We start from the raw sequence: 12,807 nt of genomic DNA on the forward strand, positions 1-12,807 counted from the left end.
TATGCAAGTGTTACACGTCATTTGTCACCATGACTCTTGACCATTAAAATGGATCTCTCGCCACCCATAAACATGTTCCATTAGACTCCCTTAAAAGTCAAACAATCAAAAACCCTTAAAGAAGATGTGAATTTTGGGTAAAATGGCTTTATGAATTGTTACGTCTGACCTGTGCACTTTTCCTAGTAAGTTTTCACACATTTACAGTTTCTATCCCTGATAACTGCACAGTCTGTCTTCCACTATAGATGGCGCAAGTAAATCAAAGAAAAGTAAAAATAAAAAGTGAATTCCAGAAGCATTGTTGGTCGAATAAATCCAAATTGAAAGTTTCTAGGTCATATCTATTCGAGCCATAACCCTTAGATCATGGAGCTAATTTCATTTCATCAAGGAACCCTAATCCCCCAATTAGAGAATCTCATCCTTCTCTTTTGGATCTAAAACTTTTTTTTTTCCACTGGAAAAATCAGTAATTTTCATTAATATTAGAAAATTACATATAGTAGATGCCTTGGCATTGCTGTGTTGATCATACAAAAATCACCTCACAGGGTGTTGTATCAGAGAGTATTACAAAATTGTGCTGGGTACATACATTAGTCTGGCTGTTCAAGCCTATTCGCGTCCACAAAAGGATCCTTTTCCATTACAAAATAGCCATAGTTATATACAGTTCCATCATGTCAAAAAATACTATCCATTACTGTCAGCTATCGGGACTGTTGTCCCTCTGTTCTCTCTGATCTATGTATGGCCTGTGGTAAAATCTGTGTTCTTCGGTTCCATTCTGCTCCACAATTAGCCATTCGCCTCTGGGAAGTGTCGAGGCCTCTTTGGATAATTTGTCAGCCTCGCTGTTATGTTCTCTGTAAATGTGTAAACAAGAGAAATGATTAAAAGCTGCTTTGAGAGTGAGAGCATCATGTAATATATTGCTGAGTGTGTGTGTATGACATGTAGTGACATTATTGATCCAGTTAACGACCACCATTGAATCCCCAAAAATGTTGATATTTGAATGCTGATGTGTTAAAGCAAAATGCAATAGATTCCGGATGGCAGAAAGCTCAGCATAATTATTTGATCCTCTTCTGAATCCCATTGTTACATGGTATCTGTGATTTTCATTTATATGCAGCACGAAACCCCCTCCACACCCCGCTTGGTTTGCTGCCCCGTCGAAAAAAGCCCACGGGGTCGATTTGTCTATATTGGGCATGGGCTGAATGGTTCTGGGTCGAGGTGGAGGCGGGTCGGGTAGTTCTTGGTACGCAGCGATGATGGTGGCTTCAACCCGGTTCCAAGATACAGTGAGATCCTCGAAAATAGCACGATTCCGCGCAAGCCAGGTATACCAAGTTGCTACGAGGGGGAGATTTAGAAGTTTGGAGCCCGGGTGACTGAGTGTCCATGCGGTCCAAGCACCCAATAGATCATCCCCAGTCCAGTTCCCTGCAATGCCCAATTGAGTGCGAATGTTGGTCCATAGGGTGTGGACAGCAGGGCAGAGTAGAAATATGTGATCCGAGTTCTCTGATGCGGCCTTACAGAATATACACCAGGAAGGTCCATAGATGGATCTGCGGGTAAGATATTCGCCTGTGGGGACGATACCTTTGAGGGCACACCAGAAAAATAGTCTGGAGCGAGGTGGTGCCTTAAGCTTCCAAATGATATGCCACCACGAATGTATTGGATCAGGTATTCTGTGGGAGATGAGTGCTCTGTACCCATACTTTGGAGCGTATAAACCATGATCCGCAATGCACCAAATGAGTTCGTCCGGACCTTGTTTGATGCGAATGTGGGATTCCGATAATGCAGCAATATAGTGATTCCATTCCTGATGCCATTGTAGTGGGAGATCCAGTTGCTGGGCCGATTTCCATGCTTGGGAGAATATGTCTGTGCGAAGCTGATCGGCGATATGAGCAAAATGCCGAATGTCTCGGTTATGTAGATGTGTAATAAGATCCCGGTTGAGGATGTGTCTGCCCCCACAGTTGATCCATGGATCCAGGCCAATCCTGCCCGTCAAGCCATCATTGATTCGCCATACAAGATTATCTCGAATGAGGGGAAGGGAATGAATCAAGGCCTTCCAGACTGATGAGCACCCCTTCGATGACCAAGTTGGTAATCGAGCCCAATCCAGAATATTCTGGGGCCATATATATTTGTGATAGGATACCTGTGTCCATAGGCTTTGGCTGGTTAGTAAGGTCCATCCCATCTTGGCAGCTAGTGCCATGGCGAAATCAGGAAGGTCTTTGAGGCCCCATCCACCCCATTTTTTGGGCAGAGAAATTTTCTTCCAGCTAATCCATGCAAAGATTCTTTTATCCTGACTCCCATTCCAGAGGTATCGATTGCACAGCTGCTGTAGTCGCCCTAGGATATTCCTCGGTATCCACGCTAGTGCCATCCAGAAGACCGGGGTAGCCTCTAACACAGATTTAATGAGCACCAATCTGCCAGCCCTAGAGAGATATCTGAAGCTCCAGCCTGTAAGTCTTTTTTCCAGTTTGGCAACCAACCAGACCCAATCTGCTATCCTTTGGCAAGTAGGCTTCAGATTGAACCCCAGGTATTTGAGACCTCTATCCAGAGGGTGGACAGTGTAGGGGAATACCTGAAGGGCTATCCGGGATTCCTGTACTGAAGTACGAGCGCAAGTGATGGTAGATTTCAACTGATTTGGCAGCATACCTGTAGCTGCAGAGAAAAGATGCAGGATCTTTGAGAAGGTCCGAGAGTCTCGAACACTGCCATCAAGTAGAATAAGAACATCGTCCACAAAGAGCAGATGTGTGAGAGTGCATAGGTCGGATATGCGGAGGCCCCCTACATCTCCAGCCCGTTTAGCAGAATCCATGAGGCGGCTGAGACCTTCCATGACCAAGAGGAAGAGTAGGGGTGATAGGGGGCAGCCCTGTCTCAAACCCCTTTCAGAGTGGAAAAAAGGGGAGGCCGAGCCATTAATGAGGATACTGAAGGAAGGGGAGGATATACAGGCCATGATCCAAGTGATGAAGGCGTGAGGAAAGCCCAGGTGGATGAGAATCATTTTTATATAGAGCCAGCTGACTCGGTCGAAGGCTTTTGAGAGGTCTATTTTGAGAAGAATGGCTTTCAGATGCCTAGACCAGATGGAGTGCATAGCTTCTTGGGCGAGTCCAATGGCCTCGTGAATCTGCCTAGATTCAAGGAAAGCAAATTGCTGCGGGGCAATGGATCGGGAGAGGATAGGTCTAAGACGGTTTGCAATGGTCTTAGATATGATTTTATAGAGGCAGTTACACAAGGAGATGGGCCTGTAGTCATCGAAGGATGCCGGGGAATCCGATTTAGGGATTAGTGCAATGAAAGTAGAATTGATGGCATGATAGATAGAACCCGTAGTCCTGCTCTCCTCGACCACCCCCAGCAGATCCTGTCCCAGTACATCAAAGAAGGCTAAGTAAAATTCAATGGTCCATCCATCCGGGCCAGGGCTCTTGTCTTTTTTGAACCATTTCAGCACTCCTTCCAGTTCCTCTGCCGAGACCGGGTCATTAAGAGCCTCCACATCTTCTTCCTCCACGAATCTCGGGAAGTGATTTGCCACATTAATGATATCAAGTAGGTTAACTTCCCGAGGGCACTTGTATAGATTCCTGAAATGAGTGGTGCCCAGGTGAGCGAGCTTGTTAAAATTATCTGCGATATCGCCATCCGGGGAGGGGAGCTTCCAGATAGTATTTGAAACTTTCCTGCACTTTGCAAAGTTATGAAAGAACTTCGTGTTTTCATCCCCAGCTTGGATCCATAAAGCCCTACTCCTTAGTCTAATGGATTCCTCTCTCTCTTTGAGGATCTTTGCTTTTTGATTCTCCAAATCAATTAGCCTGCATTTGTCTGCAGCTGTTATGAATCCCAATCCTCTTTCGTCGGTGAGAGAGCTTAATTCAGCTTCAATTTGGGTAAGCTGAGCCGAATCACGGTCCTGTTTCTCCTTTGCCCACATAATTGATATATGTTTTATTTCAGAGAGATTCCTGCAGAACCCTTTGGCGAGGGATTCTGTGTCATTGATAGGGTGAGAGGACCAGTAATCCGATATCATCTTGACATATGATGGATCCTTCAGCCAGGTATGATTAAATTTGAAAGGTGCCTTAGGTTTCTTGAAAGGACCCTGAATCTCCAGGTATATAGGAGTGTGATCCGATAATCCCCCCGAGCCAACCCATTGTCTGAAGAGATGCAAGCGCTGTTGGAGAGTCCCCTTCATAAGAAATCTGTCAAGTCTGCGAGCAAGTGCAGCATCCCCAACCCGCCGATTCCTCCATGTAGGGAGAAGTCGCTGCATGGGTATATCCATAAAATTTGTTTGCTCAAGCAGATTGGTCATATAATCAGTAATGGGGTCAAATTGAGCATCCGAACCCCATGACTCCCTGAAACCCAGAGAGAAATTAAGGTCTCCTCCAATGATAACCCGGTCTTCATTCATCATAGAGAGGTGTAGTAGATGCTGCCAGAACGATTCTCTCTGGGAGCAGGGAGCATATACATTGACAACTCTGAGATTCATGCCGAGTTCAGCAGAGAAAATGTCAAGCCCAATGAACCCCGCTCCTCCCCAGGTCGAGTCCATCTTAATGGAACGAGGGTTGATACCAATGGCCATACCTCCAGATCGTCCAACGACATCAATGGCAGAGTAGCTCCAGCCAGGGGTCAAGGCTTGCATGGCCCGAGTTATCTGGTCTGCAGAACAGAGGGTCTCTTGGAGCATGATGATATCGATAGGTTCAGATTCAATGAGCCGCTTCATGGCTAGTTTCTTGGAGGAACTAGCCAGTCCTCTGCAGTTAAAGGATAGGCACTTCATGGGGGAACACCTCTCGGGGTGTGTCCTGCTCTAAGGACCCCGTCAATGGTCGATTGCCGGCCAGAAACAACCTCTGCCCCGGCTTGTTTTATAGCCTTTGAGAGATGGGATTTTCTCCCTCTGGTATTCAAAGAACCCCCCTCAGGTATCACAATGCCCAATCCCGAATGTCTGTCTGATGGCTCTTTGGCAGGATTCCTTGACCGGAGAAAATATGAATGAGGTGGGGAGGACTCCAAGGGGAGCGGGGAGGAACTAGCCGCGGGGGAGGATGTGGATATGATGGGATCAGTGTTGCAGATAAGTGGGGAAGATGTTAATGCGCAGTGAATCATGGAAGTCTGTGAGGAGGATCCAATATCATGCATAACATCAAAAGAAGAAAGCAAGGATGGGTTAAGAGAACCCGAGATCGTACCCGCTTCTGCTGCCGAGCGTGCCCTGGTCTTTGGTGGAGAGGGCCGCCGAAGTCCTGGATCGACCGCGGGAGATGAAGTCGGTGGGGGCGGGCCCGCAGAGGGAGGACGAGAGGTAATGGGGGATGCTGTCCTGGTAGGAGCCGGGGTTCCTCTCGGAGTATCTTCTGCTTTCTTGTTGAGTGGGCAGTCCTTCGCAAGGTGTCCCACTTTGTGGCATCGTCTGCATCGGAAGGGAACTCCTTCATAGTCCAATAACTGCACTCTGATACACCTCCCCCACTGTAGAGTGATCTGTTCCTCAAGTCCTTCACGGGTGTCTAGGTGGACCAGAATCCGCGCAAGTGTTCGGCTCCCAGATTCAACATATGTGCGATCGTAGTCCAGATACGTCCCCAGGGCATTTCCAATCCTAATGAAAACTTCTTCTGCCCAAAACGGTAATGGTAGTCCTGGTAGGCGAACCCAAATTGGTCCGGCTCCGAGCTGTTCCCGTTCTGGATCGAAGAGGGGGCTCCAGCGCTTGAGGAGGACCGGGGCCATTTCAATATGCCAGTATCTGCCCAAAACCAAATTAGTTTGACTTTCCTTGGAGAATTGAAGGGAAAACCATCCTCTGGGGAGGACATGGACCACAGGTAGATCGAAAAGAACTCCGCCCCAGATCTCCTGTACCCATTGCTTAAGCCGCTTCACCGAGTATGTCCTTCCCCTGACGTGCCCTACCAACACAGTGTTCGCAATGTCCATGTATTCACCGAGAGGCTTCGATTCGTCGAATTTGATGGAGATGTCCCTGGCTGTAGCCCTAACACACTTGGCCTTCTTTTTGCAGGTGCGGGGAGCCGACGGATGGTCTACCAGAGGATTTGTAATGCCATCCAGGGATGGGGGTTTTGCAGGGCGAGCAATGACAGCAGGTGTTTCAAAGCATCCGGAGGGACGGACTCCCGAAACAGAGGGATGAGATGCAGGGGGAACCGACGGCGGGGGGGAGGGCACCGAAAGGAGGGGAGGGGCCAGCGGATCAAAAGAGGGCGAAGGAGGCGTATGGGTAGCCAAGAAATGCAGTGAGCCCGGCGAGAGCGGGGGGACCTCAAAAGGCGGAGATTCGATAGGGTAAGTGCCTGCAGAGGTTGGAATGGTTCGATGAGCGGCAAGCGAGATGGAGGGCGGGTGCTGCGGCAGATTCGGAGCAGTTGAAGATGAGGACGGTGCAAATTGTGAGCGAGAGGCGAAGCTAGGGTTTCCGAAAATTGACTTGTCCGGCGAAGGATCCGCCGAGTAATCCACCGCTTCTAGCTCCATGTCAGCCATAACTGTCTCTTGAGCGGCGACCGAAAACGACTGGTGGAGAATCCGATGGAGATGCTGCTGCAGTAATGTCCCAGGGCTGTGACCGCGGTGGTAACCGATCGAGAAAGAATGTCAAAACCTAGCCGCGACGAACTGCAGTCGACAGCGAGAAAAAACCCTTAGCCTAACCCTTTACGCGTGCGCGCCATCCTCCCCTTCTACTCATTCTCACTACTTCATGAGTACTCATCTAAACAGTCTTCTTTGGATCTAAAACTTATTCCTCTTGGCCTATAAATTAACTAGAGGATAAAGGGAATAGGAGGTTCAGAAAAGATACACTTATGCTATTGGATTTAGATTGGAAGGCTTATCAGCTAAGGAGAGGTTTAGAGGCATTTTGGAGGAACCTCATGACATCAAGGCAAAGGTTCTATGGCTCTTCTTTATCCTTGAATTAATACAAATGAATCATTTTTCCCATTGTATTGTCTTATTGAAATGATGAATAGTTTATGATTCTTTTGATATTCAGTAAGATAATCTGAATTTTTAATCTCCTTGATTATTAGATTAAACTTGTTTGAATTGTTATGATTGCATATGCCTTTGATCTCTTTTATGTCTATGAATGCAGATCTTTTTTAGCATTTGGAAGCTTCATCGAGACAGAGCAGGGATCTTTATCAAGCATTTCACAAATAGGTAAGAGGTTTATTCTCCTACTCTTGTATTTACATTTCGAACGAAATAAGCTTAGGGAAAGAGTCATTCAATTTTTTGTTTGTTTCTAGTTTCCTTTAGGATCTAGGGAGATCGCTCTTGTCAACAAGAGGGATTTATCCGCTGTAACAAATTGGCATATCAACTGGGGAACGTTATTATTATCATCTTTCCTCTGTTTTTCTTTCTGATCTTTGTTGTTTAGTTGGACCTAAGTCTTGGTAAATTTATGATCTTTCAAATCTTCTGGGTTGATTGCTTTCTTTTTTATTTTTTCTTGCACTTCCCATACCTACGCAGTTTGTGTTCACCCATAGAGCACAGATATGTGCAAATTTTTCATTAAGCAACTTGCACGTGCACGCTGGTTTACACTGCTTACCTATGCAATTCCTAGAATTTTTTGAAAAACTAGGTTTTCTCTCAGCCAAAGTCTGAATTTTGATTTTTAAAAGTGTCATCATATTTTTTTTTACTATCCAATAGCTTTTCTGAACTTATTTGAGTGCTTTGTGAGGTTTTTTAGGGAATTAATCCTTTTTTGCAAAATTGATTAGGGTTTTGTCTTGCTTATTTGTTGACTGATCAAAAAGAGATAGGTTGTCTTCAAGATCATTGTATTCCTGTCTTTTTCTGTCAAATATACCAGATCGATTATCAATCATGCTTATTTGTGATGAAATTCTTTGTTTAATCACAAATTATGGTTTCTCATCAATTTTTATGTTTTATAAAGAATTGCTTTCATTACTGTATGATAAAAGGAAATCATTTCTTTTCAGTTTTGAAATCTTTCATAATTACATTCTGACATCATTAGCTTAAAGCATTCATTAGGGAAATTGCATTTTTTCCAAACTCTTGCTTGATTTCTATGTGTTTCAAAATTTTGAGTGATAAATGATAAAAAGACATTTTGGGTTTGTTTGATCTCTTAGGCAAATTTGAAATCTTAGTTTATTATTGCATCTGGATTGCATCAAAGTGAAATTGGTTGTCTTATGAAAAGAACTTTGGTGAAATTGTGAGCTTTGCATTTTATTCAAAGAAAATCAAAGAAACTCTTACTTTCCCTTAATTAGGATTTCATTGAACAATAGATTACAAATTGTATGTTTGATTGCATTAGAATTTCGAGTCAAGTCATAATATCATAAGTTTCACTTTCATTACACAGCTTAATAACACAACATTAATTAAAATCAATTAGAGTTTTATATTTGTAGGGCTCCTACCACCTAGAGTAGCTTAAGTGTAGGGCTTTGGAATAGGAAAGTGAGTAAAACTTTCCAAAGCTACAGACAAAGAATAGAATCTTATGTTAGGGAGAGAAATCTAATTATTCCAGTTTTACTCTAGGAAGTTCTTCTTATTCATGAGTTAAACACCATGTCATGTCGGATCTGGTGAAGTGATCGTACCCACTTCATTGGCTATGATAGAGTGATTTGAACGTATTACAACGGTGTTGAAAGGTATTTGGGGTCACTTGAAAGTAAACCTCCAATTAACCATGTTGAGGATCTTTTAAGGGGATTGAGCTTTGTTACTATGCCCTTGCGTGTACGTTTTATTTACGACCATCCCCCCAGGTAGAATTGTTGTAGTTGGTAAAATTAGTGACCATAATCTCAGGGCTCTACCTAAGGTGACGGTAGAGGGAATGTCATGTTGTACCTGGAACAGGCATTGACTAGACTCACTTGGACTTTTTGGAGGGTAATATTTGCTCGAGATGGCATAAGCAAAGTTACTTGCCCCAAGTTGTTTCATTAAGTGGGTTGTCAGTGTAACTGGTTCCAAACGCTCATATCCATAAAAAAAAATCACCTTGATATCTGCAACATTGGATTGCATCACCAACTAGTAATTATTAATATATGTGACAAGTCAGTTTGTATGGTTTGAATTCCTAGATTTATTAGTGTGTGTTACCTTGTTTGTTTTTTACTTTTTAGTGGCTTTAGGTGTGATTCTGATATTGTGTGAATAATTAATTTTGAAAGGAAAAATATTTCATTATGGTTGAATTATCAAGAAAATTGTGTAAAATGCTAGGTCAACCCCTTGAATATATGCCAAGTCAATTATAAAAGATTAAAACTGAAAAATCAAAGTCAAAGGGATCTGGGACTACAGAATAACATGAAACTTATGAGGTAACATAACAAGAACTGAAGTAAATCAACCAGAAACATCTACTATTCTAGAAACTAAAGTAACAAACCCTGAATTTGATCAACCTCAAACACTAGAATTACACTCAGAAGTAATCGATCCAAAAATTACTAAACTTATTCAAATAGAATCAGATACTGGAGAGAGTTTGAATTCACAATTAACCAAACCAGATATCAAAGAACCTGAGTCTAATGTTTCTGAACCTGAGTCACCTTCAGTTGCTTTATCCCTACTCCTCCACGTTCACCATGAGTAAAACTCCTTATTACCGATAGTCTACCTCCTGGTCTTATTAGTATTGAAGAATTTACCTTTGACGAAGAGGAAGCATCGCCACATACATCAGTTCCTACTGGTGATCAAGCAAATACTCTGGAATTCCCTTTTTCTTCTTTTCAACCTGACCCTTGGTATTTTACACCCTTGAACTTTTTAGGTCAAGGCCTTCCACGATACACTACTTATTCTATTGTACCAATCTTTGATATGTCTAGAATAAAATCTGGGGAAATGGCATCAGATACTTATATGTTTTTTACTTCTCCATAATCACTTTTATATGTTGGCCCATCAGTCCCTCCTAGATATCACTCTCTGACAGGAACTTATTCAGGAGCCTCTCCTTCAAATCAACCTTTAACTATGTCAACTGATTTAACTGATTCTATTTTCGAATGCTTGACATCTGATCAATATATAAATATGATTTCTAGCAATGTAGGTAATCCTCAAGTTAACCCAACGGGTGGTTATCACCCACTTGGGGGGTAACCATCGTATCCTCCTCCTGGGGGACAACCTTTAGTCAGATCTTACGCTACGATTGGAGGGAAACCTCCTACCGGAAATTATCCAAGTTATGTTCAAATAGCTCAAGCCAGTTTAAGTCAACTTGTCATATCTCAACCTGTTGTCTGTACTTCATATCCCAGGATGAAAACAATCTGGAATCCTTCATATAATCAACAGCCAATGCCAGTTGCTCCTCAAGTGCCAATTTATCAACCTGTTCAACCTGTTGGACAACATGTTCAAGGTATTCCTATTCAAGTCCAACAACCTATCCAGGGTAATCCATCAACACTTGTTCAACAACCACTCCAGCAACTTGTCCCAAGTACTCCAAAAACTCTGGTTCAATCTGTTTTGCAAACGTCTGTTCAAAATCCAGTTCTGAGTTCACCATCAACTCCCATCCTAGGAGTATCACAAGTAATTGTTCCAATTACTTCTCAAGTAACGGTGCAACCAACTATTCAAACTATTCCTCAGGCACCCATTTACCAAATTGTTCCTACGGTGCAGTTTATACCCCAAATACTTGTGGTACAACCTAGTATACCATATGTGCAAACATCGTTCGAAGGACAAGCTTTTCAAGGTCAACACTAGAGTCAATTTTTTCAAGGCCAACCTTTTCAAAACCAATTCTTCCAAAGTCAACCTTTGCAGAGTCAACCCTTTCAGGGACAGTTTATCTAAGCTTAATTGGGTTAGGATCCTCCTTTCTATAATCAACCGTACCCCATTCATACTTTTCAAGTTCCCATTCAACCGCAATTCGGTATGGCATATCCTATATATCTGGGAGGTATGCAAATTCCAACTGCTCAGGCTATTCTAGGATATACTCGGTATCCTCCTTTAGGAACAGGTTTTGTCACTCAGGGTTATCAATACCCACAACAGTACCTTAACCATTAGTTACCATTTATTGCAACTTTGGATTTACCGAATCTATCTTGGTTAACAAATGATCTCATTTTCTATCTGCTTTTTGGCTGGAAATCCCTACGAAGTTACCTAGTGACATTCCAAAATTTGAATGTAAACCAGGAGAGGATCCATTTAATCACGTCATGACTTACCATATTTGGTGCCCCTCAAACTCATTAGTCAATGATTCCCTTATATTACGACTTTTCCAATGAACCTTAACTGGTTCAGCAGCCAAGTGGTATGTTGAATTACCGCTAGCTTATTTCAGTACTTTCATTGCCATAGCCACTGCTTTTTTGACACATTTTCAACTACCCATCCAATACGATAATGGTACTAAAATTTTAACTTCTTTAAAACAGTTAACGTTTACTTATATTTGAGATCATATTCATGAATGGAGATAAAGAAATTTTATAGTTAAATTTGATATCCTAGATCATATCTTAGTCGAATGGTTTATAAAATCACTTTTGCATATAATCACTGAATATGTTGCCAAAGGTGGCGTTGTAACTGAAGAGAAATTTGTCACTTCTACGCGATACTTAGATCTTGTTTATACTCAATCTGGAACTATGTATGAAAAAATTCTAGATTTACCTTGTATTGGTCAAACCAACCCATCTCTTAAATGGTTCTATGGTGTGAATGATTTTATTAGCAAAAACTCTAAGAATAAAAAGAAAATTTATAAAATGACTCAGATTTTGGCCTTACCAAATTCACCCGAAGAAGATCCTTCTCCTGAAATTTCTTCTGAAATAAATGTCATAAATTCATCTACTGGGAAAAACAAGCAATCCTGAAGTAAAAAGAAAGGAAAAGGAAAAGCCAAACCAGACACTACTCCCAAGGAGAAATCAGCCAAGAATGAATTGTCTAACGAAAAGAAGAAACCTCGCTATCATTTTTTAATTTGTGATGATGATCATTACATGAAGGAATGCCCTCATCGTGCTAAAGTTTCTAAATTCGTTAAGGGTTCACCTACCCCCATTGTTTTGAAGGACCCATTTCCTTCTCAAGACAGTAAGATGGTTTCCCAGAACCCATATTCCTCTTCCATGTCAACATACATCACGATGATGTCTTTGCAAGTTATGTTAGCTACGAGGTCCAAATATTATGGATCTAAAAGTCCTAGTGTATATGGAAATGATTCTGGTACACCTAATCATTCTTCCACATCAGCTCCTCCTCCTTATGAGCCTTTACAAATTGAAAAACCTAATCTTGATATGGTAATTTGACTGCCTCCTAAGGGTATTCTTCAAAAGTCATATTTTAATCTTCTTGCTAGAGCTGCTAAGAATTACAATATTGTTGAAGATCTGGCTATGTCACCTTCAGCAATGTCGGTTCTCGAAGTGTTGCAGACTTGTCCAGCACAAAGAAAATTACTATTATTGGCTGTAGGAGCAGTTGATCCCCAAGATTCTAATCTAATCATTTTTTATCTTGAAAATCATGTACCCAGACTCCAACATCAACTAGCCTTACAGATCCCAGTTTTTGTCAAGACAAAATGAGTTTTTATAATAGTAATTGACGAAGGAGCGTCTACATGTATTATATCTATTGCTTGTTGGA

At 42.2% G+C, this 12,807-nt stretch overlaps 1 protein-coding gene across 1 annotated transcript; it reads right to left on the reverse strand.

Annotated features, from left to right (window-relative positions):
* Nucleotides 1-709: 709 nt before the first annotated feature.
* LOC149157948 (uncharacterized) lies at nucleotides 710-6,612 on the reverse strand. Its single transcript, XM_089433832.1, has 3 exons — nucleotides 4,937-6,612; nucleotides 3,527-4,853; nucleotides 710-3,436 (listed from the first exon to the last, which is right to left on the reverse strand). Exons 1-3 carry the CDS (start codon nucleotides 6,610-6,612, stop codon nucleotides 710-712), a joined length of 5,730 nt encoding a protein of 1,909 aa, XP_089289958.1.
* Between the last annotated feature and the right edge of the window lie 6,195 nt (nucleotides 6,613-12,807).

The sequence above is a fragment of the Pinus tabuliformis genome, chromosome 5_2, assembly GCF_031772625.1.
Source record: "Pinus tabuliformis cultivar Carrire ecotype Pingquan chromosome 5_2, CPIR1, whole genome shotgun sequence".
NCBI lineage: Eukaryota > Viridiplantae > Streptophyta > Pinopsida > Pinales > Pinaceae > Pinus > Pinus tabuliformis.